The sequence below is a fragment of the Adelges cooleyi genome, unplaced genomic scaffold (assembly GCF_023614345.1).
Source record: "Adelges cooleyi isolate 19-005CV unplaced genomic scaffold, UGA_ACOO_1.1 ACOO_flye_CR_arks_rails_tigmint_CR_PRNA_72, whole genome shotgun sequence".
Classification (NCBI taxonomy): Eukaryota; Metazoa; Arthropoda; class Insecta; order Hemiptera; family Adelgidae; genus Adelges; species Adelges cooleyi.
In genome coordinates, this window is record NW_026096426.1 from 1 (window position 1) to 27,880 (window position 27,880).

At 27.5% G+C, this 27,880-nt stretch overlaps 3 protein-coding genes, 1 long non-coding RNA gene and 1 other non-coding gene across 7 annotated transcripts; 2 read left to right on the top strand and 3 right to left on the bottom strand.

The window, feature by feature from the left end:
• Positions 1 to 1,220: 1,220 nt before the first annotated feature.
• On the bottom strand, positions 1,221 to 6,162 carry LOC126845220 (uncharacterized). Its single transcript, XM_050583816.1, has 11 exons — positions 6,057 to 6,162; positions 4,501 to 4,567; positions 4,385 to 4,417; positions 4,295 to 4,318; positions 4,169 to 4,225; positions 3,751 to 3,780; positions 3,608 to 3,655; positions 2,986 to 3,036; positions 2,809 to 2,835; positions 2,503 to 2,595; positions 1,221 to 1,640 (listed from the first exon to the last, which is right to left on the bottom strand). The coding sequence occupies exons 1-11, from the start codon at positions 6,057 to 6,059 to the stop codon at positions 1,375 to 1,377; spliced, it is 699 nt and encodes a 232-aa protein (XP_050439773.1). The 5' UTR covers positions 6,060 to 6,162; the 3' UTR covers positions 1,221 to 1,374.
• A 429-nt stretch (positions 6,163 to 6,591) lies between these two features.
• LOC126845221 (uncharacterized) lies at positions 6,592 to 21,493 on the bottom strand. The gene is made up of 12 exons (XM_050583817.1): positions 21,410 to 21,493; positions 20,774 to 20,791; positions 16,038 to 16,104; positions 15,933 to 15,962; positions 15,842 to 15,865; positions 15,434 to 15,484; positions 9,121 to 9,150; positions 9,038 to 9,061; positions 8,887 to 8,937; positions 8,651 to 8,677; positions 8,405 to 8,497; positions 6,592 to 7,179 (listed from the first exon to the last, which is right to left on the bottom strand). Exons 3-12 carry the CDS (start codon positions 16,096 to 16,098, stop codon positions 6,935 to 6,937), a joined length of 636 nt encoding a protein of 211 aa, XP_050439774.1. The 5' UTR covers positions 16,099 to 16,104; positions 20,774 to 20,791; positions 21,410 to 21,493; the 3' UTR covers positions 6,592 to 6,934.
• LOC126845224 (uncharacterized) lies at positions 12,507 to 14,521 on the bottom strand. The gene is made up of 3 exons (XR_007686736.1): positions 14,492 to 14,521; positions 13,856 to 13,948; positions 12,507 to 12,833 (listed from the first exon to the last, which is right to left on the bottom strand). It is a non-coding gene; the product is annotated as an uncharacterized LOC126845224 (long non-coding RNA).
• Trnav-aac (transfer RNA valine (anticodon AAC)) lies at positions 17,970 to 18,042 on the top strand. Its single transcript has one exon. It is a non-coding gene; the product is annotated as a tRNA-Val (tRNA).
• Positions 20,175 to 25,807, top strand: LOC126845222 (uncharacterized). Of its 3 annotated transcripts, XM_050583820.1 has the most exons (13): positions 20,175 to 20,270; positions 20,378 to 20,506; positions 20,953 to 21,013; positions 21,367 to 21,438; positions 21,520 to 21,549; positions 21,622 to 21,645; positions 21,951 to 22,004; positions 22,417 to 22,446; positions 22,521 to 22,544; positions 22,664 to 22,714; positions 23,568 to 23,594; positions 24,509 to 24,601; positions 25,391 to 25,807. In XM_050583820.1, the coding sequence occupies exons 4-13, from the start codon at positions 21,375 to 21,377 to the stop codon at positions 25,624 to 25,626; spliced, it is 633 nt and encodes a 210-aa protein (XP_050439777.1). In that variant the 5' UTR covers positions 20,175 to 20,270; positions 20,378 to 20,506; positions 20,953 to 21,013; positions 21,367 to 21,374; the 3' UTR covers positions 25,627 to 25,807. The 3 variants fall into 3 exon arrangements, with proteins under 3 accessions (XP_050439777.1, XP_050439775.1, XP_050439776.1); XM_050583818.1 differs by lacking the exon at positions 20,953 to 21,013 and having other exon boundaries at positions 20,179 to 20,270; positions 21,369 to 21,438; XM_050583819.1 differs by lacking the exons at positions 20,175 to 20,270; positions 20,953 to 21,013 and having other exon boundaries at positions 20,368 to 20,506; positions 21,369 to 21,438.
• Positions 25,808 to 27,880: the final 2,073 nt, after the last annotated feature.

Genomic DNA, 27,880 nt, shown 5'->3' on the forward strand with positions numbered 1-27,880 from the left:
TTAGACGATCAACCCTAATCGTATGCGTCCTAATACTAAAAATTCATTTTTAACCACATACTTGTCATTAGGTACAACGCTTTTCTCGATATTTGATTGTTTTACCGTGAACACTGGACGTCCCCTACTTGCTCACTAACTACTACTATAATTACTCCTTACTTGCGTATACAACTTTCTTACCGTATAGGTTTATACTGTGCTTGGTTTGGGCTGAACTGGTTTACTCATACTATCCACAGATTCGCATCGAATCGTTTATTCAAAGTGATTTTATCACTTTCAGTTATAGTAATTCCTATAGACTTGTGACCTCCCCGCTATGCCCTGACTCCACTATACTGGCTTTATCTGTAAAAACAATTAAAATTCTTTATTTTCAATAATTTAATTTGACGGTTTTGACTTGATACTCGCAGTTGTCGGCGACAGAAAGTACAGTAAACTGTAAGTATAACGTCTGGTAAGGATTTTTACAATCATTGTTTTGCATTGATCATTAGACACTTAAACAACAATATTTAAGTAAAATGTACATTTAATCAATATACGCAGCTTGACGTGGTTTTAGGTTAAAAATGGTAATATGGCAAAATTTAGGGTTTTTTTCTTAACATTTCTACCATACTTTTCCTTTCAGCCCAATGATATAGCATATCTATTTTAGTGTGTGCGAATATTATGTGTACAACTTCTGTAAGTGGTTTTGCGATTAAATGAAATTGACTTAGAGGTTCAAATATATATATGTATATTGTGAATGCAACTCTATCGATGGAAATCGTATTAAACGTATAATTAAGTATAAAAGAAATTATATAATATATTTGTTTTGTTTTTCTTCTGGATATAGTACATAAAATAAGGTACACAGAGTATTGGTGCTGCGTTAAAAATTGGATTTCAATATTTCAGCATAAAATTACTTTTTTGTTTGATTTTTTTATACGTCTTAACGACAAGTCTATTCACTTTAACATTTATTTTGAATCGAATAAATTCAATATAGCCTATAATTAAGTTGCTGGTGATTTAATGTTTAAAAATTTGACTCACAATCTCTCATTTGACTATCATGCAAATAATATCTTCTAACTAAAAACTACTACACTGTACAAAGAATGTAATTTTGCAAGGACAAAAACGTCAAACAAAATATTAACAACAATCACAATAGTTCTAAATTTTAGTAAAACGCTATAAATGCACTATACAAGCAACAAACGTTTTTATAATCTCGATTAATATTTGTTTATTTTTAAATACATTATATGTAATGACAATTTTTACATCAGAAGATATGCAATCATTGTTCATATACGTTATAATACTATGTACGTATAGTATGTATTAACAATAGTACTATTAAATAATTTACTGGTCCCATTGAGTCACTTGAAAAGAAAGTGTCTGTTTTGGATTACCAGAACCGTAAATTTCATAAAGACGGTTGCCAAAGTATCGGTATTTGATATCTCTCGTATTTGCATATGTTATCACACAATTTTCATCTTCGATTTTAGCATCAACCATCTCTCTGAATAAATCCGGATTTCTAATAGCTCTGTGCACCGCAATTAAACGACACAAGTGGATGAAAACTGTAATATCCACTCTGAACCCTGGTGGACTGCTTCCACCTTAAAAAAATACAAAAATTATCAAATTGCTTGCTCATTTGATACTACTTTACTTTATTATCAAGAAATAACTTATACATGTGTATAATAAATCATTATAGAAAAATAATACAATGTAGGGTGTCTGTATTGTATATGTGTATGTTAATCTCAGACAACAACTTTTTTTTTAATTGAGGAGAACACTGCCAAAAATCTGGTTTATCATAACCGGGTTTTTGTCAGAATTGTAAAAAAATGAAACCCGTTTCAAAATTAAGATTATAAGTAACTTAGAAACATTTATATTTAAAAAAATAACATTGCCATTCAAAGTTGAAGTTTTATCTTTTTCAAGACTCCGTAATTGATTATGTATAATAAGAAAGTATGTGTGGCCACTACATACACTAATATACTAAGTACTTACTACTTAATATACTAAGTACGAATTTCTACTCTAGTTGTAACCCAATAGGTATTTGTTAAGAAATACAATTGCTTAAAAATAATTAACATCAAGCTTTAAATTGGCAATGGCTAATTTTTAAATATCTTAAAAATAATTGTAATTTTTATGTTGGTCATGGAAAATTATACATAAAATGTGTTAAACTTTAAAGATGCAATACCAAGCTGTTAAAGTTTAAACCATAATTGAGTTCATACTCAAACAAACAAGAAGTAAATTTAAAAGATAAAAGAGTCTAGTCAATAACCACGTTGTGTCAGCTCTGTACTTCTATGTTCAAACGAATATCAATATGTGTGTGACTGTGATAAGTATGAATGTCTGTAAATTAATTGTATTTTTTTTTACTAGTTAATGCATTAATTAGTGATTAATTTTACAAAGGTAAATAAATTCGACATGCATATTTACTTATTACAAAACCCATTAATTCTTTTACGGCTTCACTACAATATTTTCTTCTTTCATTGCCCATATCTGTCATACTCATAGTGTCATATTTTCCTTAATAACAAATATAAAAAAAAACTTAAAATAAATTCAGTTGCTCTTCATATAGTTGCATTCGATTTTAAAGAACTGTGATGTGGCCAAATTTAGTACAGCCCACCATTATTACATAAAACCAACCTCTAAAACAGTATGCTCAGTCACCGATAATTTAAGCGATTAAAACTGAGCAAAACCTCTAAAAAAATTAAATATTATTTTGATTACTTGGTGTCACAGGAAACCTGTAAAAAGCTGAAACAAAATATCAAACAATTAATCGGCCGAAGGAATCATTTATTTTATATTTTATCTATAACGGTTGTCCTAAGATTGAGAATAAAAAAATTATATAGTATCATATTTAACAGTCGTTCGTTTAAAACAGTCAAAAGTCATATTTACGTAGTTTTCTCAATATTTCTGTTCGCAAGTCTCTCTGGGTTTGTATATTAGCTAAAATACAGAGCAAAATAAATTTAATGTACATCAATAATTATTATGATTGAAATCAATATGTAAGTATGTATTACTTATACTCAATGAATATAAAAAATGCACTAAAAGCACTCTGTATACTGAAGTAATAATACGGGCTGTTTTACAAATTACAAATTAAATAACTTTTTTTCTAGATGTGTTTTTTTTTAATTCCGACTAGGTATTTTATCCAGCATGATTTGCTGGTAATTTTGACTTGTCGACAACCAGTTTTGGGTAATTACATTAAAAGTTATTTGAGATTAAAGTCACACACACACACAAACACCTATTTACAGACACCAACATGGAGAAAGTGCCAAACGCATCAGTCAGGTGGGGACCTGATATGGACCGTCAAACCACCGCATGTTTACTTTCTTACATAAATAGAGATGTCAGTTATCAAAAATATAACCAAACCAATTAGGAATTTATTTTGTTTTTTCAATATATTCAGACACAGCAAATTGAAGTTACCACGCTATATAGTATTATAGAAATAAAAAGTTAATTATTAAAAAACGTTCTCGAGTATACCACATACCAATTGCGTCGTCATACAACGTAATACCATCGCTATTAATATCTCTTTCTGGAATTATTAAAAAAAAAACATTTTATACTTAATAAACATCAAATAACATATTATGTGGACATATTTTCATAAGATGCTAAGTAACTTAATACCCGGTTTTGCCAACATCAACATTATTTGCTCTGAAATCAACATGACATACAAATTGTAATATTTAATGATATTAGAATTAATTTTGTATTCTAAAAATAAACGAGAAGACGGAAAAAATTTACTCGGATCTATTTAATTTAATTGAGTTATTATTACTATGGTGTTCAAATGGCTGAATTGAAACAAAAGTAACGGAGTAAAACAAAATACATATAATGAAGATGTAACGTTAAAAGAGGTAACATCAGCGTTGTTCGTCAAAAAGATTTGGTTTTGATTTTAGAGTAAATCATTTATATCACAGATAAATTGGCATAAATACAGTATTGTTTTTCCTGTTTTTATATTATTTCAATGTATACGTTTATTTAACTAACAAGCTTTATTATTATCATTTTATTAAAAAATTATAATTACTCATCGTATAATTTCCACGAACAATGGTTTGAATTAGGTCCGGCAAAACACCTTGATCTAACAAACAACAACGTTTATTATTTAGCTCGGGGGTTTTCAAGTATTTTAATTTTAAATATATATTACTTCTTGCTATCTCGATTTCTGCGTCTGAAAATAAATTATATAAATTTAGTATAAACCTTTGCGCAGTATGAAAAAAACAATTTTACTGACTTGCTTTCTCAACGTCCATGCGATAATCTCGATCTGTGAAAAAATTTCAAAGTTTAGGTTTTTTTTTTATAGATTTATACTAACTAGTGTAGGTATGTGTAAAAAAAAATAATCACCCAATACAGCTACCAAATTATTTACTAACGCCAAAGATATTGAAATACAAAAAAATTTCATTTTAATCTGCAAATAATAATAATAAACATTATGTATTTTTATTTCAAAATCAAATTACACCTTTTTTAAAAATAGTAAAAAAAAAAAATCCAAATTTGTATACATTTTTTTGTTATGTAAGTGCAGTTTTGGGAATTGTTTTGGTTTTAATTCTATTAGGAATTCGAATAGGATACCTATAGTAGCCTTTACAACATAAAAAACATTTAAACTGCTGTATTAAGCTCCCTCTCAATGTCCTTGATATTTGTGTCCCAACGAAACTGATCTGTTGCGTGTATGGCTAATATTGGTATTAGTGTTCTATTAACCCGTTCGACTTGTCCGTTTGCCCTGGCATGGTTAGTCGAATTCAGTACATGGTGTATCCCCTGATCGGCACAAAACTCCTGGAATGCAGTTGATGTGAAACAACTTCCTCTGTCACTTATAATCCGCCTAGGATATCCACGTTGTTTGACGAATTCCGTCATTATGCGAATAAATACGGAATAGTACGGGTATCTGTACTCCTGGTTGGGTGTAACAACACATATTTGGTCAGATTATCAATGATAACCAGTAAATACCGATTTCCCTTGGTACTTGTCTCGAATGGTCCATATGGATCGTGTCGAATGGTCGTGTACCAGGTGGTATTGGGTGTAATACCCCTTGCTTGTTGCCAGATTGTTTGTTCGCCATCAGACAGTCGATACACATATTTATGTGCTGCCTCACATAACGTCGCATGCGCGGGAGCCAATAGTCCTCGGTTATTTTTGCCAATGCAAAGTGACCACTTTGCTCATGGGCAGCGATGGCGATTCCTTTTCTCATTGACCGTGGTAACACCAGCAGCTCCCTTCCATCCACGACCCGGTATAACAGTCCATTCCTGAGTATTAAATTGTGCACCACACTTTTCTCGTATTTGGACTGGGTTTCTCCTTCACACGTCACGGTCACCACGCGGTAACCCACTCGACCGGACTACACTTCACCGACGCGACACTAGGTTCCCAATCGTTCCAACTAACCTAAAAAAACGGCACCCACGCGTCGATCGCCACACATGCACTGATGGACAGTCCCACAAGTATATAACATGAAGAAAAACCCCTTCCCCCCACTATTTAATTATCTAGTACATATAACGCTATACTTTATGTGCTGCAGTACTTGTGGAATACGGTACAAACATTTTTTTAATTAATTCAACTAGATTTCGAATGGTACAACTTGAAGTAGTTTTAGGATAACAAACAATACAGTAAAATTTAGGTTATTTGATGAATTTTGATTCTTAACATTGTTAACATATTATTATTACTTTTGGCATGATGAAATACCATATATGTATTATAGTATATGCGAATATTATGCCGTGTACAACTTCTGTAAGTAGCTTTGCGATAAAATGAAATTAATTTATCGGTTCAAAAGTTATCGCTAGCAGATACAAAAATTAATAATTATTTAAACTTAACAAAATATATAAATAACTATTACTTACCATTTTGGATACTGATTAGTCTTAATTAATTAAATTGATGGATCGATGGAATTAACAAGCAAAATACCAAATCGACCGATTGTTAAATTGTTTCAAAGTGTTTTTTTTGTGTAGTGTAGTTATGCTTTTTGTCGACAGAAACAGAAAAATCAAAATATATCTTGCAAGGTGCCTATGTTCATTTATTTGCTTAGTTGTTTTTTTTTTTTTATTATATTTTCATTACACTGACGCAAGTTCAGACTATTTTCTTTTTTAAATGTGTCGTAGCTCAATAACATATCATTGTTAAAATCGTTGTAAGCCAACTACTTTCTTATAATCATATCATGTAGGTATATAGCTTTCGTTCCAAAACCGGGTTTTTTTTTTAGAAAATTAAAAATTACTTAGAATAAATATCACCTCGGCTCTAAATATCACCCTGTATATTAGAATGTAAGGTATTACAATACTAACAATTTTTCTTTAAAGTTGGAAGATCATATTATAGTATTGTATACAAATTCTTTATTACATAAAATGTTTAGTGTTTTTTCACAAAGCCTATGGCAATGTAAACAAGTAATAGCAGATAACATCTATCAGATTTACTACAAACTATTAAGATTTTATTATTTACAAAAACAAAAACATTTTCGCAATTATACATTACATTATTTATGATTTCTATTACAATGCAGACAAGGTATAAAATACCCACTATCTACTATACCTCTTAAAATCTTTTCAAACGAGCAACAAATGGGCTTATAATCGTGACTAAAACGGTTTATTGTTAAATGCATAAAATTAATTGACAATTTGAATAGAAGAAGGTATGTAAAAACAATTTATATACAACAACGATAATAGTTATACTATAGAATAGGTTGTCCTTAAAATTGTATCTGCACAGAAAGTTGCTGAAATGGAGTTAAGTCAGCGTGAACTTGCCAAATAATGCCGTTAATAGTTTTGTATCTAATAATATTCATGTCCAGATGTAATAGGAAACAAACTCTATTAATATCGAGAATAGCATTGTCTACATAAACTTCTGGGTGTCGTATACTATTGAACAATCCTAATAAACGGCACATACTATAATTTGAAAAATCCACATTGAAATTGGTGTCTCCGCCTAAAAATAAAATAACAAAATTACCAAATTTAGCTCATTTTTGTTAATACATTTCTTTATTTGATCAAACTTATTTCATGATAAATTTTAATAGAAACATATAATTAAAAAAAATATTAATTTGTAATTTGTAAAGCGTATATTGTAAAAAATAACAATATACGCTATCTGAACAATATTAAAGTCAGGTAACTTTTGCATAATCTGAAATGTGTACAATTATGCAAAAGTTACCTGACTTTAATATTGTTCAGATAGCGTATATTGTTATTTTTTAATTGTATCATTGTGGGAAAACTTGGTTAAGGACAATAAATATGTCATCACATAAATTACAGATTGGTAATCATAATCATAACACAAATGACATATCTTAACTCCATACATCCCACCCGGGTCGTAATTTCCCCAATGAAGATAAATTATATTATCACCATCAACATTAATACACTACATTGCTTTACAGAGTATAAATGTATTTTTTTTAGTTGTAAAAAAAATATTAATTAATATAACCAATAACTATTATAGAAAAATGGAAAAAAATTATTTTTTTAGTCTTACAACTTTACAGGTTAAATTGCACTATACAATAGTGCAATTATACAACAAAAATTGTTACTCAATCATCAGTACGAGAAGTATAATAAATGACGAAAAACCGAATGGAATATAGGTTATCAAGTACTTTTAAGGGTGAAAATGTATTCTGTAGTAATAAAAATATAAATATTTTATAAGATTTTAGTGATCTTGCAATATAAATTACCATAAAAGTTAAAAAAAAAGTTGTAAAAAGTACTACGACGGTACCTAGGGTTGAAGAAACCCGGTTCCGCGCACTTGCGAGCCCCGATCACGCTCGACCGCACCACATTTATTTTTACAGAAGGTTGTAAAATAGGTCTATTTAAGATATACCAAAAAATATGTAAATTTCAAAGTTGATTATCTCTGGAATTAGGACGCATTGGCACAAACGCTCGAATAAGGGTCTTTTTATTTCTCATAAATAACATTTATTCGCAATTTGAAGAAAATCCGTCACGCCATCACTGTGACCTCCCCTTGTAAGTTGTGTGTTATTGTCAAGGTAATAAATTACTGTAAATCAATTATTATATTTTTTATCAGACTATTAGATCTAAAATATCCACAAAACCGACCGCTTTCTTGTTAATACAGTTACTTAAAAATGGTAAACAAATTCCAAATGAATATTTACGTATTAGACTACGGATAAAAGCCTTTACAGCTGGACCAGTCATATTTCTTCTTTTACGTCCAAAATCTGCCAGATCAAAGTTTTTATAATCTCCTTAATAACAATAATTACATAGAAAAAAAAATCATTATAAGTTGCTCTAGTACTTGATAGAGTTGCATGACAGTTAATAAAATAACCGTTATGTTGTGCATTTGCTACTTACAAAGCAAAACCTTCGAAAAATAATTAAATGATTCTTTTTACCTTCGTTTATCTCAGGTACATTGATACCTACGACCAAAATATAAAAAAATATACAATTATTTTAAGAAATAAAAAAAGATTTATCTACAACATTCATACTACAATTAAGAGTATTTAGACAATTTAATCAATTTAAAAATGTTACAATTGACTAATATTATCGTTTTTGTTTAGAACCCAATTACAATAAATTTTAAATTGTTTGGTCGTATAAGAAATTCAGATTTAATATTTACCAGTGGCTTCTATTATTTCTGTTTGCAAACAACTCTGGTACCATAACTTCTCTACGTTTTGAAACAACATGAATGTTAATGTTCATCATTTGGTATGATAGAATTAATATCTAAGCCTATGATTATACTCAATTAATCACATGAATATTACCTTCAATGTTTTCGTTTTCACTTTCTAAAATTAATATTAAAACATTTTACTCAATGATTATTAAATGTTAAGAAAATGATTACCCGGTGCTGCCAACATAAGAGCCATTTTCTCTGAAATGAACATAGTAAAAAACTATTATTTGATGAAATTAGATTAAAGTTTTTTTCTAATATAAATTACAAGTTGGAAATTTAAAATTTCCATAACTGATGAATATACTTGAAAATAATTTGTCGCAGATTTATATTAATTTGTAATACATTTTCAAAAATATTTAATGAAATTGTACATCATATATATTTTCATTTGAAAATAATTTCATCTTCTACCATGCTCAATTATTATTGCTATAATTTTATTTAGTTTATAATTATGATTACTCATCGAAGAAGGTCCGCGAACAATGTTTCGAATGATACCCAGCATTTGCACTGGAATAAACAAATACACCGGTTAAGCAACAAGGAACGAGCTAAATAATGAGAATGTGGAGACGTTCAAAACGATCATCACCATCTACAGTGCGGAATGACCAAGATATTAAATTTTTTACTTTTTGTTGCAACTACAGTTATTAGAGTATCTCAATGACATGTCTGTATTTTTGTGAATCGTTTGAGACACACGGGAAAAAATAAACATACATTATTTTTTTACCCCCACAATATTTTATTATTTTTAAAGTTTCAATTAAAATAAAAAACATCAGAATAGGAGTATATTCAAACTGGTTACCATTTTAGTTAAGGCTTCTCGTTTTGTAAGGGGGTTAGAAATTATAATTTTTCATTCATAAATAAATTGATAATAATCAACAAAAAAAATACCATATTGGTTAATGTATTTTAAATATATTTTACCTCCTGCAAGCTCGATGAGTTGGTCTGTAATAAATTACATAAACATAGTTTAGTTTATAAAAAAATTTTGTATGTAAAAAATGTCTTACTGTTTATGATAACTTGCTTATCATATTCATCTGTAAAGTAATAATGAGGTTTAATTTTAGACTAACTAGTTGAAGTACGCGTAAAAAAAATTATAATCACCTAATTCTGCTATTAAGTTATTTACCAAGGTAAATGATATTAAAATACATACAAATTTCATTTTTATCTGCAAAAATAATTTAAAAAAAATTTTAATTCTGAAAAAGCTTTAAAAATGTTTACATTTTTCAACTTAAAAATACAATATTTTTTTTTTGTATAAGCAATGTACTTACAGTATTAGAAGTTGGTTAGTATTACTGAAATGCATTTATTAAATGATAGAACTTATAAGCAAAATACAATTCGACTAGCTTGTTAACCGTTTTTATATTATCTAGGTACCGTTTGTTTGTCGCCGAAACAGTAAAGTTTTAATATCATTTTATGGGTTCTATTTTTAATTTATTTATATGGCTGATTTTTTATGTTTTAATATGATAATATATTATTTACATTATCCTGACGCAAGTTAAGGCTATTTTTATTTCGGTTATTGGTTTAAATACCACTCAAAAATGTTGATAAACATATACGTTTTATTAAAACGTATAAGTTTGTATAATGTTATACAAACAATAAAACGAATTTAAGTTTGTTTTTTCTGGATCGTAAGGTGAATGACATAAGGTCCTCAATTTTGTCTGATGCTATTTTAATCGCACAAAATAATTACAAAAACTACTAAATGTTATCCTAACACATTACTTGTATGTATCATATAATTAATTATACTAAATTTGATGTAGTTATTTGATACTTATATATTAGACCGTATACGAATTTTCAAGTTAATAAACTCAAAATAGCTTTCAAAATCCAATTTTTTCGAGTTTTTCCTTGATAAAAACCAATTTCTAGCACAGTTTTATTTTACCTATGTTATATATATATATATATATATATATATTATCAGAACTATTTTTAGTCTCATTGTTAGCTCTTATGTCTTAAGATAGTGCCAACAATTATTGTTGTTATATTATATTATTTTTGTTGTTAAATGAGTGTAAATTATTTTTTTTTTTTAATATTCACTAGAACAAGAGTTATTCCATTTGTCAAATCATTGTGAGCCACCCTGTATACATATTTTAAGTATATTCAACGTGTAATATACAAATATAGCGTTTTGTTTCTTAGTGGTTTAAAAGATATCGTAAGCGGGTACAAATATACAAAAATAAATAATTACTAAAACAGAATATATGAATAGTATACTTACAATCTTCGATATTGATTACTATTAGCTGTTAAATTATTGAAACGATACAGTTTATAAGCAGATTATCCAATCGACTGCTTTTTAAATTGTTTTCAAGTAATTTTTTTGAGACGTGTAGTTGGACATTTTGCCAAAAGATTAAGAATTAATACAATATATTTTGCAAGGTATGTTCATTTATTTACTGAGCTCTTTTATTAAAGTTGTTTTATATGATATCATATTATATATATATATACAGGGTGATCATTTTATCCTGAACCACTGTCAATATTTCAATGGGTTTAGGTATTAACTAAATTTTCTTTTCATAGTGTCTTTATATTATAATGTGATCTCGATTTTCCGTAAATTTTTTTTTCTACCCCCTACCAAACTAATTACCTTTATATCAACTGATGAAACTTAAATGGTAACTTATATATTTTTATAACTTTTTAAATTAAGAATATTTAATCAACAATGTTGACTGGTTGATCAGTTTTTTACCACTATTTTCAAAGTTATAAGATTTAAAAAAGTTAGGACGGGAAGGGAATTGCGCCATCCTGCCCTAAAATTGTCACTTAAATAACTTCAAAAATAGTTATCCAAAACTGGTTGTCGACCAATCAAAATGTGTAGTACATTATTCTCAATTGAAAAAGTTAATGAAATGTACCATGCGTTAACATTTAAGTTTCCAAAGTGAATATAAAAACAATTAGTCTGGACAGAGGAGTAGGAACATACAAATTTTGTGGAAAATTGAGTTCACATTATATAAAAAAACACTTTAAAAAAAATGTAGTTAACCCACTGAAATTTCGAGTTGTTCACGATAATGAAAATGATCACCTTGTATTTCATAATGCAAGTTCAGACTTTTTACTTTTTTAAATGAAGGTTTTGATATGTCATTCGTAGTGTTAATATTTACATTAAAGATTTGAACCATATATTACTTTAAATGATAGTCCATCGATGAGAATCGTATTGAACGATAGACATTAAGTAGAGGTGAAATAATAATAAATGGGTTTAATTGGTCGTTTTTCTGGATATAGTAAATTTTTTTAGACATATTAAAAAGGTAAGCAAGTCAACATTTTTAAAAAATCTATAGTGGCTCCAAATATTACTGTGTGTAAGTTGGAAGCTCATCATAGAGTGATAATAGAAACACATAATTAACAAATGTGTTTATAATATTGTGTTTAAAATTTTTATTGTTAAATATAATGTATTTAACAATTTATTATTTATTGACAATTTGAATAGAAGAAGGTATGTAAAAATAATTTATATATATTTATATAGCAATTATAATAGTGATACTATAAAAAAGGTTGTCCTTAAAATTGTACTTGAAAAGAAAGTGGCTGAAATGGAGTAAAGTCAGCGTTAATTTCCCAAATACTGCCATCAATGGATCTGTATCTACTAATATTTCTGTTCACATCCATAAGGAAACAAGTTCCATTAATATCGACACAAGCAATATCTACATAAAATGGTGGATGTTGTATACTTTTGAACAATCCTATTAAAGAACACAAATGATATTCTGTGAAATTCACACTAAAGTTCGTGTCTCCACCTAAAAAAAAAAGAAGAAATCCAAGTTTGACACATATTTTGTTACTACATTTATTTATTAGCAACGCACAATTTATAGACATGTATATAATAAACCATAGAAAAATAATACAATGTACTGCAGTGTATCCGTATTGTACAAAAATGTTAATCTAATTTAATAATTTTTTTGATAAAAGATAAAACACATATCATCCTCGAATCCTTCATGTAAACTCGAACATAATATCACAACTTGCTCCATAATTAATTTTAACAGAAACTTATATAATTTAAATCAATTAATTTGAAATTTAAGTTTTAGCATGTTAACAATTGAAACAAGAACAAAAATAATCAAAGAACAATAACTCAAGTGAAAGGACAAATTCTGAATCTGGAGTTGGAGATGGAGATACAGACATAGGTGATCATGGAGCTTGAGATGAAGAAAATTATACATGTGATGCTGGAGATAGAGTTTGAGATGAAAACAAAGATAGAGATAAAGATGGAGATATATATACAGAAACAGGTGATGCTGGAGTTAGAGATGGGGATTAAGATAAAGATATAAATAATGATTAAGATAACCGATTTTTTTTTCTAGGTTATTGTGAAAGTCTATTATTAACATAAATTTTTGATATATTTAAATAAGCCGATGAAGCGAATACCAAAGATTTGAGAAATTCAATTAAGATATACCTAAAATTATTTTTAAACACAATTTTGTTTGAAATATCAAAAATCGATTCCAACAATAAAATAAAAAAGAGGCTAATCAACTAAAATATTTTTACAAATTTAAAATCTTTTTTTTTTCCCAAGTAATGTTTTTTACCAAATGTTTTATGAGCTCCATACTTCTGTTTTAGAAAAAAACTAAGTTGTGTGTTATTGTTAAGATACTAAATGGCTGTAAATCAATTATTATATTTTTTGTCATGCTTTTAGATCTAAAATGTTCACAAAACCGACCGCTTTCTTTTTAATACAAATAGTTACTTTAAAATGGTAAACAAATTTTAAATGAATATTTACGTATTTGACTACGGATTAAAGCCTTTACAGCTGCACTAGTCATATTTCTTCTTGTACGTCCAAAGTCTGACAGATCAAAGTTTTCAAAATCTCCTTAATAACAATTACAAAAAAAAAAACAAGAATACTTAATAAGTTGCTATAGTACTTGATAGAGTTGCATTACAGTTAATAGAATTACTGTTTTGTTGTCATTTTTCGTAGAACCTACCATAAGTACCAAAAAAATACTATATTGATATAGAACTTTAAATGTCAACACCTTACCCTTCTAAATCTAGTAAAATACCTAAAACAAATTTATGTTTCAACTTAGAGTTAAGGTGCGCTAAAATGTTTATCGAATTATTTCCAAATGTATATACAAATTTTAGTGTTTAATATTTTTTAATATGTTTCGACTTCTGTAAAATGAATGTACGTTGACTATCCTAAAAAAATACCATAAACCTTTTCCATGGAATTTGTTTTTCTTCTTTTTCACCGTAGTAATGATCTTAAGATTCTAAAACAATATTCTAAAGACAGGGGAGCTCTATAGTCGCTTCAAATTAACCAGAAGATTCGTCTTGCAGATGCTATAGGGTCATCGCCATTCTCAGCACATAACCCTAAATCCTAAATGATTGTTATTACCTTCGGCTGTCTCAGGTAACACAGGTACATTGATACCTATAACCAAAATATTAATTATCAAATAATAACTTTACATTTAAAAAACCTAAAATAAATTTTTATATTTTTCCTACTAAATTTAAACTAAAATTAAGAGTACTTAGACAAATAATTTAATTTTAAAAACTTCAATCGACTAATTGTATCGTTTTTGCTTAGAACCCAATTACAATAATTTTAAATGTATTGTTCGTTTGAGAATTTAGAGTTTATTTTAAAGTTTATATTTATTACCTGTGGCTGCTATTATTTCTGTTTGCATACAGCTCTGGTACAATAACTTTTCTACATTTTATAACAACATAAATGTTAACTTTCATCATTTGATATGATAGAAATTATTATCTAAGTCTATGACAAATCTCAATATATGTAAATAATTTACATGTAGGTACCTTCAATGTTTGCGTTTTCACTTTCTAAAATTAAAATTAAAACATTTTACTTAATGAACACCAAATAGCTATGTGGAAATATATCAATAAAATGTTAAGAAAATGATTACCCGGTACTGCCAACATAAAAGCCATTTTCTCTAAAATTAACATAATACAAAAACATTATTTCGTGACATTAGACTAATGATATTATTATAAAATAAAATATTACAAGCCGTAAGTTGTATGTTTTATAATTTCAAAAAAAGTGTGTTTGGCGTTAAAACAGGTAACACCAGTGTAGTTTTTCAAAAAGATACCATTTAGATTTTAGAGTAAAATTTACCATTTCCATAAATGATAAATTTACATGAAAATATTTGGTTGCAGATTTTATATAATTTATTAAAAATTTGCAAAAATATTATGTAATCAAATTATTGTACATCATATATTTCATTTGAAAATTAATTTATCATCTACCATGCTTTATCATTGTTATAATTTTATTTAGTATATACTTTACTCATCGAAGAAGGTCTGCGAACAATGTTTCTAATGATTTCCGGCAATCGCACTGGAATAAACAAATAACGGTTTGAGCAACAAGAAACTAAAGAAATACTTGCGGTACATAACCACTTTTATGTATAGCTAAGAAATAAAAAGTCAGTACAGTGGTGTTAAGGAATTGTGTGGATTGGGAGAAAAAATACCAATTACTGATTCGCATCGAAGCGTTTATTTGAATGCGATTTTATCACTTTCAGCTCTAATAGTTCCTGTAAACTTATGACCTCCCAATCCCAACTATGTCTCGACCCAACTGTACTCCGACCTCACTGTTCTGAGTATGCATTTTTAATTTATAAATAAATTGATAATAATCAAAAAAACATATCTAAAACGTTGTACATTGGTAAATTTATTTTACCTCCTGCACGCTGGATATGTTGGTCTGTAATAAATTACACAAACATAGTAAAGTTTAAAAATTATTTTGTACGAAAAAAATGTCTACTTACTGGTTATGATAACTTGCTTATGATATTCATCTGTAAAATAATATTACTGTTTTTTTTATAGACTTATACTAGTGTAGGTAAGTGTAAACAAAAAAAAATAATCACCTAACGCAGCTACCAAATTATTTACCAAGGCAAGTGATATTAAAATACATAAAAGTTCCATTTTTATCTGCAAACATAATAATAAACATTACATTATTTTATATAAGACTCAAGTCACTATTTAGTTATAGGCTTCAATACCGAGCTGAGGTGTTACAATAGTGTTTTTTTATTTAAAATATTCAACTTTTTATTTTTATGATCCACGATAACTTCATAACCGCAGAAAATATGATAAAGGCATTTTGGTGGATAAAAAAATGTCTTACTTTTCATTTCAAAATCGATGAAAAGTTCTAAAAATGTCTATCAAAAAGTTTAAAACTTTTGTAATCATACTATTTCTTAATATATTATATTTGTTGTTTTTTACAATGTGTTTTTATTTTTAAGAGGTTAATTTCCATGAATCATAACATTATAATATTTAAAACAAACATATTTTTAAAATGTCCAATTTATTAATTTATTGAGAAAATTACAAAAAAATAAAAAATTCAACGCGTCTTATAGCCCATTTCATACATGTGAGCTTAATTGATACGAGTAAAAAAATTGTATTTTTAGCTGTTAAGTTTATTTTTATTACCTCATTAGCTGATTTAACGCAAAATTCTTGAATTATAAATTTTACACTTTTATAAGTTATGGCACTATAAATAGCACAAAAAGTAAGTATTCTTGTATGAATACAATTTCTGTAAACTTGACTTGGGATTTTTAATTAAATTGACTTGACGGTTAAAACGTTTTTGTAAGCAAATACACAAATACAAAATAAAAATTAATAAGACATAACAAAAAGTAAAAATAATGTACTTACAATCTTGACAGTTGGTTAGTGTTACTGAATTACAATTAATAAATGATAGAACTTATATGCAATATTTAAATTCGACTAGCTTGTTAAACGTTTTTTATTTCAAGTGTAAATAGGTTTTTATGTCAACCGAAAAACTGAAATCTAAATATAATTTTATGAGTGTTATGTTATGTTTTTTTGTTATGGTATTTTATTGTTAATTTATATTTTACATGGCTGTTTAGTTTTGTTTTAATATGATAAAATATTATTTACATTACCCTGACGCAATTTGAGACTATATTCATTTTAATTATTGGTTTAAATAACACTCACTTAAAGTTAATGTTTGCTTAGTTTTATTTGCTTCTAAGTATAATATATATTATTGTCTGACATTCTATCGATAAAAATCTTAATAAACATAAGTTCCTATTATATGCGAAACAATATAATTACAATAATTTTTTTGTACTTTCAGAATTCATTTTTTTTTTACTAACCTAAATACCAAGAGAAAATATATGCTTAAATTGTAAAGTAAATATTTGAGAATTCTCAATTTATTTATCATAAGTTTAGTGACAGAAAATAATTACAAAAACTGTTTTATGTTGTCCTAACACATTATATCTATATAGTATTACATTTTTAAGTTAATAAATCAAAAATAGCTTTCAAAATCCATCAGTTGTAGCTTTTGAGTTTTATCCCAGTAAAAAATAATTTTAAGTACAGATTTTATTGTGTATAATATTTTATAGATATATATCAGATCTACTTATAAAATATTTAAATAAACCCTTAATCACAACAAAATAATACTGTGTAACGTATATTAGCCGAACTAAATGTATAATTGCTACAAATTTATTTGTTCCCACTATATTTATTTAGTTATTCCAACTAGAAATTTATTTGTGTCCATATGGACCCTATATTAACCATAATTATTTTAGTTGGACCAACTATGTATTTTTTTCTGTGCACTTGCATTTAATAAATTGCTATCAAGTTTCACATTAAATTTAATTGCACAAGCGTGAACAGTGAACACGCCATAATCTATAACTTAATTTTATGAGCCGTTGCCTACTTAAAACTATTCGAATAGATAAAACTCAGTCATCGTTTCCGTGGTGTAGCGGTTATCACATCTGCCTAACACGCAGAAGGTCCCCAGTTCGATCCTGAGCGGAAACAGTTTTTTTTTTAGTTTTTTATTCATTTTTTTTTTAATTTAGCTTAACAAATTATTCAGTGTTCTTTTATTTTTTTTGTAAGTATATATGATATATGAATAAATTTAGAGTAGTGGTGGAATTATAGATTATGATATAGTATATTAAGAAGCAGTAACAAGCTAGTATATTAAAACATCAAGTTTCTGGCTAATATTGTAGTGTTTAATATCTGGCTTAAAACAATTCATAGAGAATTTAGGCCCTTAATTTATTTTGAATTTATAATTTAGTTCTAATTTGAACGTTGAATGTACAACATATCTCTTATCTCTTACCCTTATCTCCTACCCACTAACTCCCACCCCATCTCCCACCTCCTATCTCCCACCCCTATCTCCTACCCCTATCTCCTATCCCAATTTCCTACCTCTATCTTCTACCCTATCTCCTACCCCTATCTCCCACCCCCTATCTCCCAACCCCTGTAACGCTTGTGTAAAGAACGCTCCTTTGGTAACGTTTTTTTCGGTTATGTGCCAGAGCAAAGACATGAAAATGTCAAAAGAGAATATCAGACCTATCTTCAGTCTAATTGTTAGCTCTTAAGTCTGATGGTTGCGCCAAAAAATATTTTAAAATGTCTACCCCTGTGGAGGGGAAGGGGAAGGAGCAGAATTATTTAAATTTCAAATTAAGGCAGTTTATTGATAGAAGCATGCCTATTAAATAAATTAGCTATACAAATTTCAACTTCAAAGTTGAAAGTTTATAAACCGGTCAATTCGGTCTTCGGTTTTCCCGGTTTTTGGGTAAAAGGAGTTGAATTTTTCTACTTTGGACCTGCCATAGTACCAATCGCATACTGTATTATTGACCAGTCAAAATATTCAATACATTAATATCCACTTAAAAACCAAGCCATCCAGATTTACTGATAGATTCCCCAAAAGAAACATATCACATTTACACATTGACAAACATAATATCTGGTTAAGAAATACATCATTTGGGCAACCAGTATGATATAATATTATGTTGTTTTGGAATTTAGAATGCATTTCAATAGTGAAGATATAATTAATGTAAGATAAATAATATGTAAAATAAATTAACATTTTAGTCAATTACAATATTTATTTGATGTGAAATTTGGTTTTTAATTAGTAGCTCAAATAACCCCCGGTTTTCTTGAAGTTTTAGGGTTGGCTGGACCTGTTGCATATGAACTGTACCAAAATAGCAGGTAGCACATCTCGTGTGCTCTAAAGAAAACGTCCAGATGGCTAAATTAAATTAAAACATATTAAAAGTTCTACACTAATAACAGCTTTAAAAAATGACTTACAGTACCTAGCCATCTATGTGTGACAGTTTTTTTAAACTATTTTGGAATTTATCTAGTTTGGGCACAGTCCATGTGTTAATTAAACCACCTGCTATTATATTGACCTAATCTGCTAATACAAATGGGGAGCAGTCTATGTAGTCTTGGCGCAGTTCGAGTGTACCCCTTGGGCCGGGAATCCAAGAAATTTGTTTAATACAATATTTTGAATATAGTAAGACGCAATTCTTATACAAACATAAGCTTTACATGACCTTGGTATATTAATAACATACTCTGCTTAATACACGTGTGCACATTGATGTGCAAATATTTATTTAATAAATAAAAACAATATTAACAATAATTGCAGACACAAATATGCTAAATGTCCCAGACTACACCCTACCTCCCGTATGAATCCTTTTTGTATCCTTATAATATTTAATTTTTTTTCATATAGAATCATTCCTTGTAATGGCATACATGTTTAGTGGATGATTTAAGATAATAAAGGAAATTATAATAATTCAAAAGTGTTAACATAAATTGGTTGAAATATTAGAAAATCTACGACTGTTTGTGTACAATAATCATGAGATTTAATACAGAACACATCTTATGATTTTCACATTAATAGTAAGTTTTGGTTTGAAGGGTAAGAAACGTTAAATACATCATTAAACAAAATTGAGGGCCTTGTGCCATAAATCGTAAAAAAAAAATTATAACTTCATATTATATTGTTTCACTCACAATTATTCACAAACATAATTATTCCTAACTTTATTAAGATGTTTATCGATAGAATAGCAGACACGATAATATAAGTGTACAAGCATACAAGTGTAAACATTAACTTTATGAAGATTATGGAAATCAATAATTAAGAATAAAATAGTCTAAGCTTGCGTCAGAGTAATGTAAATATGCAAAAAAACAATATATAAAAAAACAGCTATATAAATTATAATTAACATATTAACATAGCTATATAAATATATATTAACACTCTGCAATGTATATTTAGATTTTAACTGTTTTGGTCGACATAAAAACCCATTTACAGGTTGTTAGATAACTACATCAAAACAGATTAACAAGCTGGTCAAATGTGAATTTTGCTTATAAGTTCTACTGTTAATAATTATCCAATATTGTAAGTACATTATTTATACATATTGTTAAATTTCACTGATTACTTTTGTATTTGCTTACAATAACTTTTTAACCACCAAGTCGGAAAATTGTACACATAATTTATAATTACTATAAATACTGATATAGGGCTTTTTAATTTTAGTATTTTAAGTAATATATATATATACTCTAATACTTCAAATACTGTAAGTTTTTTATAAATATATTATTAGGTTTTTTAAAAATAATATTCGAAGTCTGTGAATATTAGTCGTATTGTGCTTACCTGCGGTAACTTGTTAATCTACAAAACAAATGAAATAACTTTTGTTCTATTGAATATTTTTAAATCAATATTTTAAATTAATTTTTTTTTTATACTCATTTGCGCTATAAACACAACAGTGTTATTGCTCTTAACTGTTTTCATTTTTAAATTATTTTATATATTTTTTTTAATTTAAGATACTCAAAAAAATGTACTAAAAGCACTCTGTGTAAAATAATAATACAGACTGTTTTACAAAGATAAGACAAATGGAATAGCTTTTGTGCTAGATTAATTTTTTTTTTAATTCAAGTCATTATATTAAGAATTATTTGCTGAGATTTTTGACTTATTTAAGTATAAAGTTTAGGGTGGGAGGTGGAGTGCAAAGAGTTTTGTCCGCAGATAAAAATTCCATCTCTCATCTTAAATGTTAACCTTTATTAATTTAAACAGCAATTATCTAAAACTGGTTATCGTCTAGTCAAAATATGCATAATTAAATACATTATTGTAGCAACCAGCTCCTCATTGAAGCTGATAATTATAAATTGACTGAGTCTAACAAAAGAACTTCTTAAGTAGAAGATTAATTATTTGTTATAATTTGCAGAATAAAATGAAACGTTTGTACGTTATAATATTGTCACTTACCTTAGTAAACGTATTGTTAGCTGCATTAGGTGAATATTTATTTTTTAACTTCTCTACAAGTGCAAGTACATAGCTATAAAAAAAGAACTCGCCATTTAACATTTGTACAGATGACTATGACAAGGAGGTTATCAGAACCAGTACGTAAAGAGTTGTTTGTATATTAAATATTTTTTTTTGTGTTTAGACTATATTTGTATAATTTATTACAGACAAACACATCGAGCTTGCAGGAGGTAAAATTTGTTTAAAATTTAAACACTAAAATATAATGTTTTCAGTATGTTTGTCTGATAATAATCAAATGATTTATCGATAAACAGCTTTGGATAATTACAAATTTAAAAATATACTACACTCCATAGTTTCACCCGTCCTAAGATTTAATCTTAAGTAACTTGAAAAGTAATTATCTATAACTGGTAATCGACCACTCAAATTGTTAGCACCTTACTTTAAAAAGTAAATGAAACACATACGCTACTATTTAAATTTAAAATTTGATAGAGCTATGGAAAAACCTTTATTTTTATTATTCTAGATCAATTGCGAACAGTAATAAGAAATGCCATTTACTATAAAAATTATTCGATGGGTAATTATAATTATATAATAAATAAAATAATACTAATAATGATATTATAATACCAGATGAACGATGATGTGCAATTGATATAAAAAGTGCAACAAATTATCTTTATGCAATTGTAATTCAGCGAAATAAATATTAAATTTTACTCTAAGATTAAAATGGAGACGTTATGACAGACAAGTCTAGTGTTATACCTTGGTGTCTTAATTCGTTTAATCATTATATTTTATTCTACTCTTTTTCTTCTTCTATTTTATTGCCATTTTATTCTCCACATAATTTATATAGGTATAGTTGGTCCCAAGCACATTTTTTTTTTGATTTATAAAACATAATATGTGTATATTACTTGTCTTCTTGTTTATGTTAGAATAAAAAACTAAACTTTACATTATGTTCGTTTTATTAATTACAGAGGAAATTAATTTTATGTTGGCAGTACCGGGTAATATTTTATGGAAATATTTCAACATAGTTATTTGATATCCATTAAGTGAAATGTTCTTATTTTAATTTCAGATTTTGCAGACTATAACCGAACGCGTAATAACCTTTATATGTTTCATATTTACATCACTTTGCACTCATAGTCTTTTTAGTAAATATTTTATGTACATCAAGAATAATCATTTTCTTACATATGTATTTGTCATACATTTTAGTGAGTTTATGGTGCCAGATACATTTGCAAGCATTAATAAGGTATACAACAGGTAAATATAAAATGTGACATATATATTTATATACAATATTCATATATAAATGTATAGTTCTAAATAAAAACAAAAAATAATCAATTGGAATTTAAACTAATAATAATTATCCTACCTTGGGCAAAATTGGGGATAGGTACTAAAAGTTTAAAATTGTTTTCATTATTTTACATTGATTAATTTTTCAGTGTTTTAGGATTTTAAGATTTTGGGATGACTGTTACAAATAAAATATAAAAAAAAAGCTAGTCGGGGCATAGTTAGGACGGAGTATAGTAGGGACGGGGAGGTCACAGGCTTACAGGAATTATTACAACTGAAAGTGATAAAATAATTTTCGGAAAAACGCTTCGATCCAAAACAGTAGTTAGTATTTTCAATCCAGTAAAGCCCAAACCAAGCACAGTATAACTCGATAATATCATTCTGAATAGATTTACATAAAAATGTTGTGGGATTTGATAAAAAAATTTGGGATTGGAGATTGGTATAATTTAAATTCAAGACTTCTGACGTGTGAGAGCATACCAAATAAATAATTCTCATAAATTTCAACTCGATCCGACTCTTTTTCTCGAAATTATAGCCAGTAAAAGTTCAAACTTTTATACTTGTATGGTTTTTTTTTTTGTTATTTCAAATTTTAACTGTGGAGAAGTAAATTTTTTCAAATTTTACACCCCCCCCCCCCCAAGTATTAACTAGATGAAATTTGTGATTTATATAGTGGCTACTCGAAGGAATTGGTCCAGTTTGAAAAAAGTTACAGTTTATACAGGCAAAAAAAATGCCAATCGAAGCTAATTTTTTCAACCGTATAAATATATTTTGATATTTTATGTTTTGGTTACAGGTATTAAGGGACCTGATATAAACGAAGGTAATCACAATTATAGTTAATAAGTTTGGAGGTCGTGTCTGGTACTGTATAATTTAAACAGGAGAGGACAAGTAGGCTGTTAGTTAGCTTACATTGCCTGCTAGTCTTGTTACGAATGCATACTGCGAACTTTAAAATTTGTCTTCTGTTTAAGAGGTTGGAAAGGATTTGGCATGAAATGACGCATTAGCCATTAGGGATCCATACCTAAGAGTTTGGGAAATTTTTTCTTCTTTTTAAGCCTCATTCTATAAACGCGTTTGCTGTTCAGGCACGATAATCGATCATAGCGGCTGCACTTTGGTCTTAAATGTAATTTCTCAATTAATGCGATTATTAATGATATCCTATGAATGTCCATGAAGTTTTCAGAACGTTGGCAACATGTGCTGAGAAGGTCAATAGCTGCTAGAAGGTTAATTTTTAGCAGTTTTTACTATAGCGATTGTATTTTTAAAGAAACCGGAATCTCTTCTGTTGCCAGAATTTTGTTTTAAAATTTTGAGTTCTAAAACAACGCTTAAAGTTTATACATACAAAAAAGTTTGCACGGAAAGGTTTTAAGATTTCTTTTGGTTTAGAAAAAAAGATAAACTTTCTTCCCTTTTGGGAAATGGCTAAAATATTTTATTAGTTAGTAAAAGTCTATTGGAAATATTACATTTAAAAACTATCTTATACTAATTTGGAACTAATCCTACTAATTTTAATAATGTTACAGCGTGACTTATAAGTTTAAAAAAAATGTGTACATTTTTCGGCGTTTTTACTAATTTTGTAGATATGATCTAAACTTTTATCAATTTTGTCCTACCTGCACTAAATCAGCTGCTTTACAGTTTATAATGTAATACAGTTCTATCAAGAGCAACTAAATCATTTTTACTTTTTTTTATTATGTATTTGTTATTAAGCTGATTTCGAAGACGTTGATCTCTCAGTTTATGGGAACGCAAGAAGGGATATCGCTAGAGAAGCTACAAAAACTTTAATTCAGGCTGAAATAAGTAAATATATGTACAGACTTTTTTTACCATTACAAATATATGTATATTATAGTCTATAAATTTATAATTTTTGTTTTAAATAATTTTAAGTGTACTAACTTTATAAAGAAATTGCTTTTTCAATGGTTATATTTAAACAATAATCGTCAACAACTATTATTATAATAATCATAGTACAAAAATTGCCGTTCCTGTCCCGTGAAAAACGCTGGTTTTAAAAATGTAATAACTCGTTCAAATTTTTTTCGAAAAAGATTATGTTTTATATTTTTCCATTCAGTTAGTATGGTCCGATTTAATTATGAAATACTACATCTGAAATATTATCTCCTCCTCCATTGACTCTACATAGATTAATTCTATCGTTGAAGTTTGTGATCACTTGTTGACACACATCTATTCATCGATTTCATCAATATACACTTTTTGGTAAGATAATGATTAAATTTTATCTTTTCAACAAAGTTAAAGTCTTTTTTAATTGTATATGGACTATCTTGGTTTCGATTTCAATTATTTTTAACCAATTTTATTTGTTTAACAAATATCTCCATAATAAGTTATTATTAGACGAGAAATTTTGATATGTGTAAAATATATAAAAACTAATCATCATTAGTACCTTTCTTATCGTCCAAAATACACTTCAATATAACTTATTACGTTGAACAAAGTAAAACTTTAGTTAAGTTTCTAATAAGCTTAATTATGAAATAAATTATATGTTGTTTTATTTAATGTACTTTTTACAATTTTGAGGAATAATAAGTTTTATAAATTTTTTTTAAGGTGAAAGAGATCCAAACACCTTAAATTTCCCTTTGCTGTGTCGTTTAATAGGATTGTGGAGAAGTATACATTGCCCAGATTTATGTATAACGCATGCTGTTGACGATAATGAAACTTGTACTCTAAACGCTAAAAACAACATCATTACCTTAATATACAGATCCTTTGATGGCACAATCTGGGAAATGAATGAAAATAATTACCTGATTCAACCACTTGCTGATCAGTTAGGATAATTTGTATCAGAAATTGTTAGAATTGACTTATTTTATGGTACTATTATTATTATATTTGAATAATTTTTGCATTAAGCTCTATTATATAAAATTTAAGTATTTTATGTTTAACATTACTATTGTCATTGTATTTAAATAATTGTGTTATACCAAACTAATATTCAATGTAATGTATTCAATAATAAACAGTTTTAATCATGACTATAAACACATTCGTTGAGTATATATGGTATTTATATTATTATTATTATTATTATTTATTACTTGTTCGCATATTTATGTGTTTAGAAGTAAATAAAGATTTGGTACCCTATCAATCCGTTAAAAATGTATAAGACTTAAAGATATCATGGGTCCAGACACAAAAAAAAACTTATTGTAAAAACAAAACCTTCTCAGGTGTACATCGAATCTAAAATCATGAAATATTTAAAAAAAAATCTTAAACACAAAAATGCACTCGACCGTACTTCGGGAGCAATGTTTCTATCCTCAGTGGTTAACAACAGATGAATATAGTAAAATATTTTATAATTTAAGCAATTTTTTCAGCTACATCACAAATATACTTCCAAAGTACCAGGGTCCTATTTAAAGTTTGTTATATATGGTCAGCAGTTGTACCGGATGATAATTATATGAGACACATACCGTGAGATCAGCTTAAAAAAACAAAACATGTTTTGAATAATACAAAATAAAAAAAGCAAAACTTGCCTAAACACACCGCGCTAGAATTACATTTTATTAAGAAAGAGTACCAGGACCCTACGCAGATTACCCTAAGTTCAGATCTTTGACTACTGTTATCTTGCACCAGCCTAAAGGGAGACGAACGCCTGCAGACCTTCCCTTAAACCTAATCTGGCCTCGGAGGAAAGAGAGCTAAAACTATTTTGTAGCTTAAATATTTTTACTTAAAAACTTTGAATAGTTTAAGAATTAGCAGCCTAACTATAAAAATTAGGTATTATAAGTATATCTTTATGGAAATAAATTAATAAACACTAAATAAGAGCCATTAGTATTCATAAAGCTAAAAAGTATTTTTATATTTTTTTTAAATGTATACATTATTTAATTTTATTATTTAATAAGGCTGTGGATAAGTAATACGTTTATATATATATAGGTAATACTGAAAAATTAATTAAACAGTTAAACAATATCGGTTTTTAATGTACAAAATATCAACTATCCATATCTTAAGACAATGAATTTTGAACCCGGAACTGAGACAAAAAAGTGTAATTAAAAAAGAGCTAAGAAAATATTGTTACAACTATAATATGTTTTTATATATTTATTTTTTAAAAAACATCTTTTTCGGAAATAGCAAATTTATTGTATTACTTTCTTTGTTTTAAATCATTTTCTTAGTTTTTTTACATTAAAAAAAACTTCCTAAACGGTTATCAAAATGCTCAATAGATTATTATCCAATTTAAAAATAAAACGTCAAAAGTTACTTGTAGACTCTTCATGCGCAAATTATATGACCCGTTCGGAATCAATAGAACCAAAATTTGAGTATTTTTTTAGTTATAATTAAATAACACCATATCTGGTTGAAAATACTTAATTTGGACAACTTGTGTATTATATTATGATCTGCGTTATATTAGGTTCTATATGATATTTTATCAAATTTAAATCACATTATATAAATATATAATATTAGTTTTTAAACATTGAGTTAATTATAATTTACCAGGTGTGAAATTTAAAAGAAAATACCCTGAGACAAAGATCAAAGCCTTATGTCATTAACTTTTTCCAGAAAAAAATGCATTTTATTGTTTCACTTATACCTGCGTTTATTAAGATTTTTATCGGTATAATTTTATGCACAATACTATGTACTTAAAAGCATATAAAACTAATGTCAACATTAATTTTAAAAGTATCAAGACACCAAAACCAAAGAAGATAATAGTCTAAACTTATTCAGAGTAATATAAATATGTTATACTAATATAATAACAGCTATGCAAACAAATTATAATGGCACACATTAAAATATCTTTAGATTTTACTGTTTCGGTCGTCACAAATGCACATCCGAAAGTCGCAAGAATATCACTTAAAAAAAGTTTTACAAGATTACTAAACTTTTATCGCGCATATAAAATCTATAATTTTGATAATTTATATTTTATATGTTAAGTAATAACATAGTAATAACATTCTGATATCAGAACTGCAAAAATTTATTTTTGAGCAAATTTATCAGTGATGTAAATCGCAAATTTTA

Bases quoted from the DNA above. Each gene is read 5' to 3' on its own strand.
- LOC126845222 (XM_050583820.1), top strand. From the start codon at position 21,375: ATGAAACGTTTGTACGTTATAATATTGTCACTTACCTTAGTAAACGTA. The intron at 22,545-22,663 runs GTAATAACCTTT...CATACATTTTAG, and splicing joins TGCAGACTATAACCGAACGC to TGAGTTTATGGTGCCAGATA. The intron at 23,595-24,508 runs GTAATCACAATT...TTTGTTATTAAG, and splicing joins GGGACCTGATATAAACGAAG to CTGATTTCGAAGACGTTGAT.
- LOC126845221 (XM_050583817.1), bottom strand. From the start codon at position 16,098: ATGGAACTTTTATGTATTTTAATATCACTTGCCTTGGTAAATAATTTG. The intron at 8,938-9,037 runs GTAATATTCATG...TTCAAAACGTAG, and splicing joins TGAAAACGAAAACATTGAAG to AGAAGTTATGGTACCAGAGT. The intron at 8,498-8,650 runs GTAAAAAGAATC...ATTGTTATTAAG, and splicing joins TGTACCTGAGATAAACGAAG to GAGATTATAAAAACTTTGAT.
- LOC126845220 (XM_050583816.1), bottom strand. The intron at 3,037-3,607 runs GTATGTGGTATA...TCTGTATTTTAG, and splicing joins GTTGTATGACGACGCAATTG to CTAATATACAAACCCAGAGA. The intron at 2,596-2,808 runs GTAATCAAAATA...TTTGTTATTAAG, and splicing joins CAGGTTTCCTGTGACACCAA to GAAAATATGACACTATGAGT.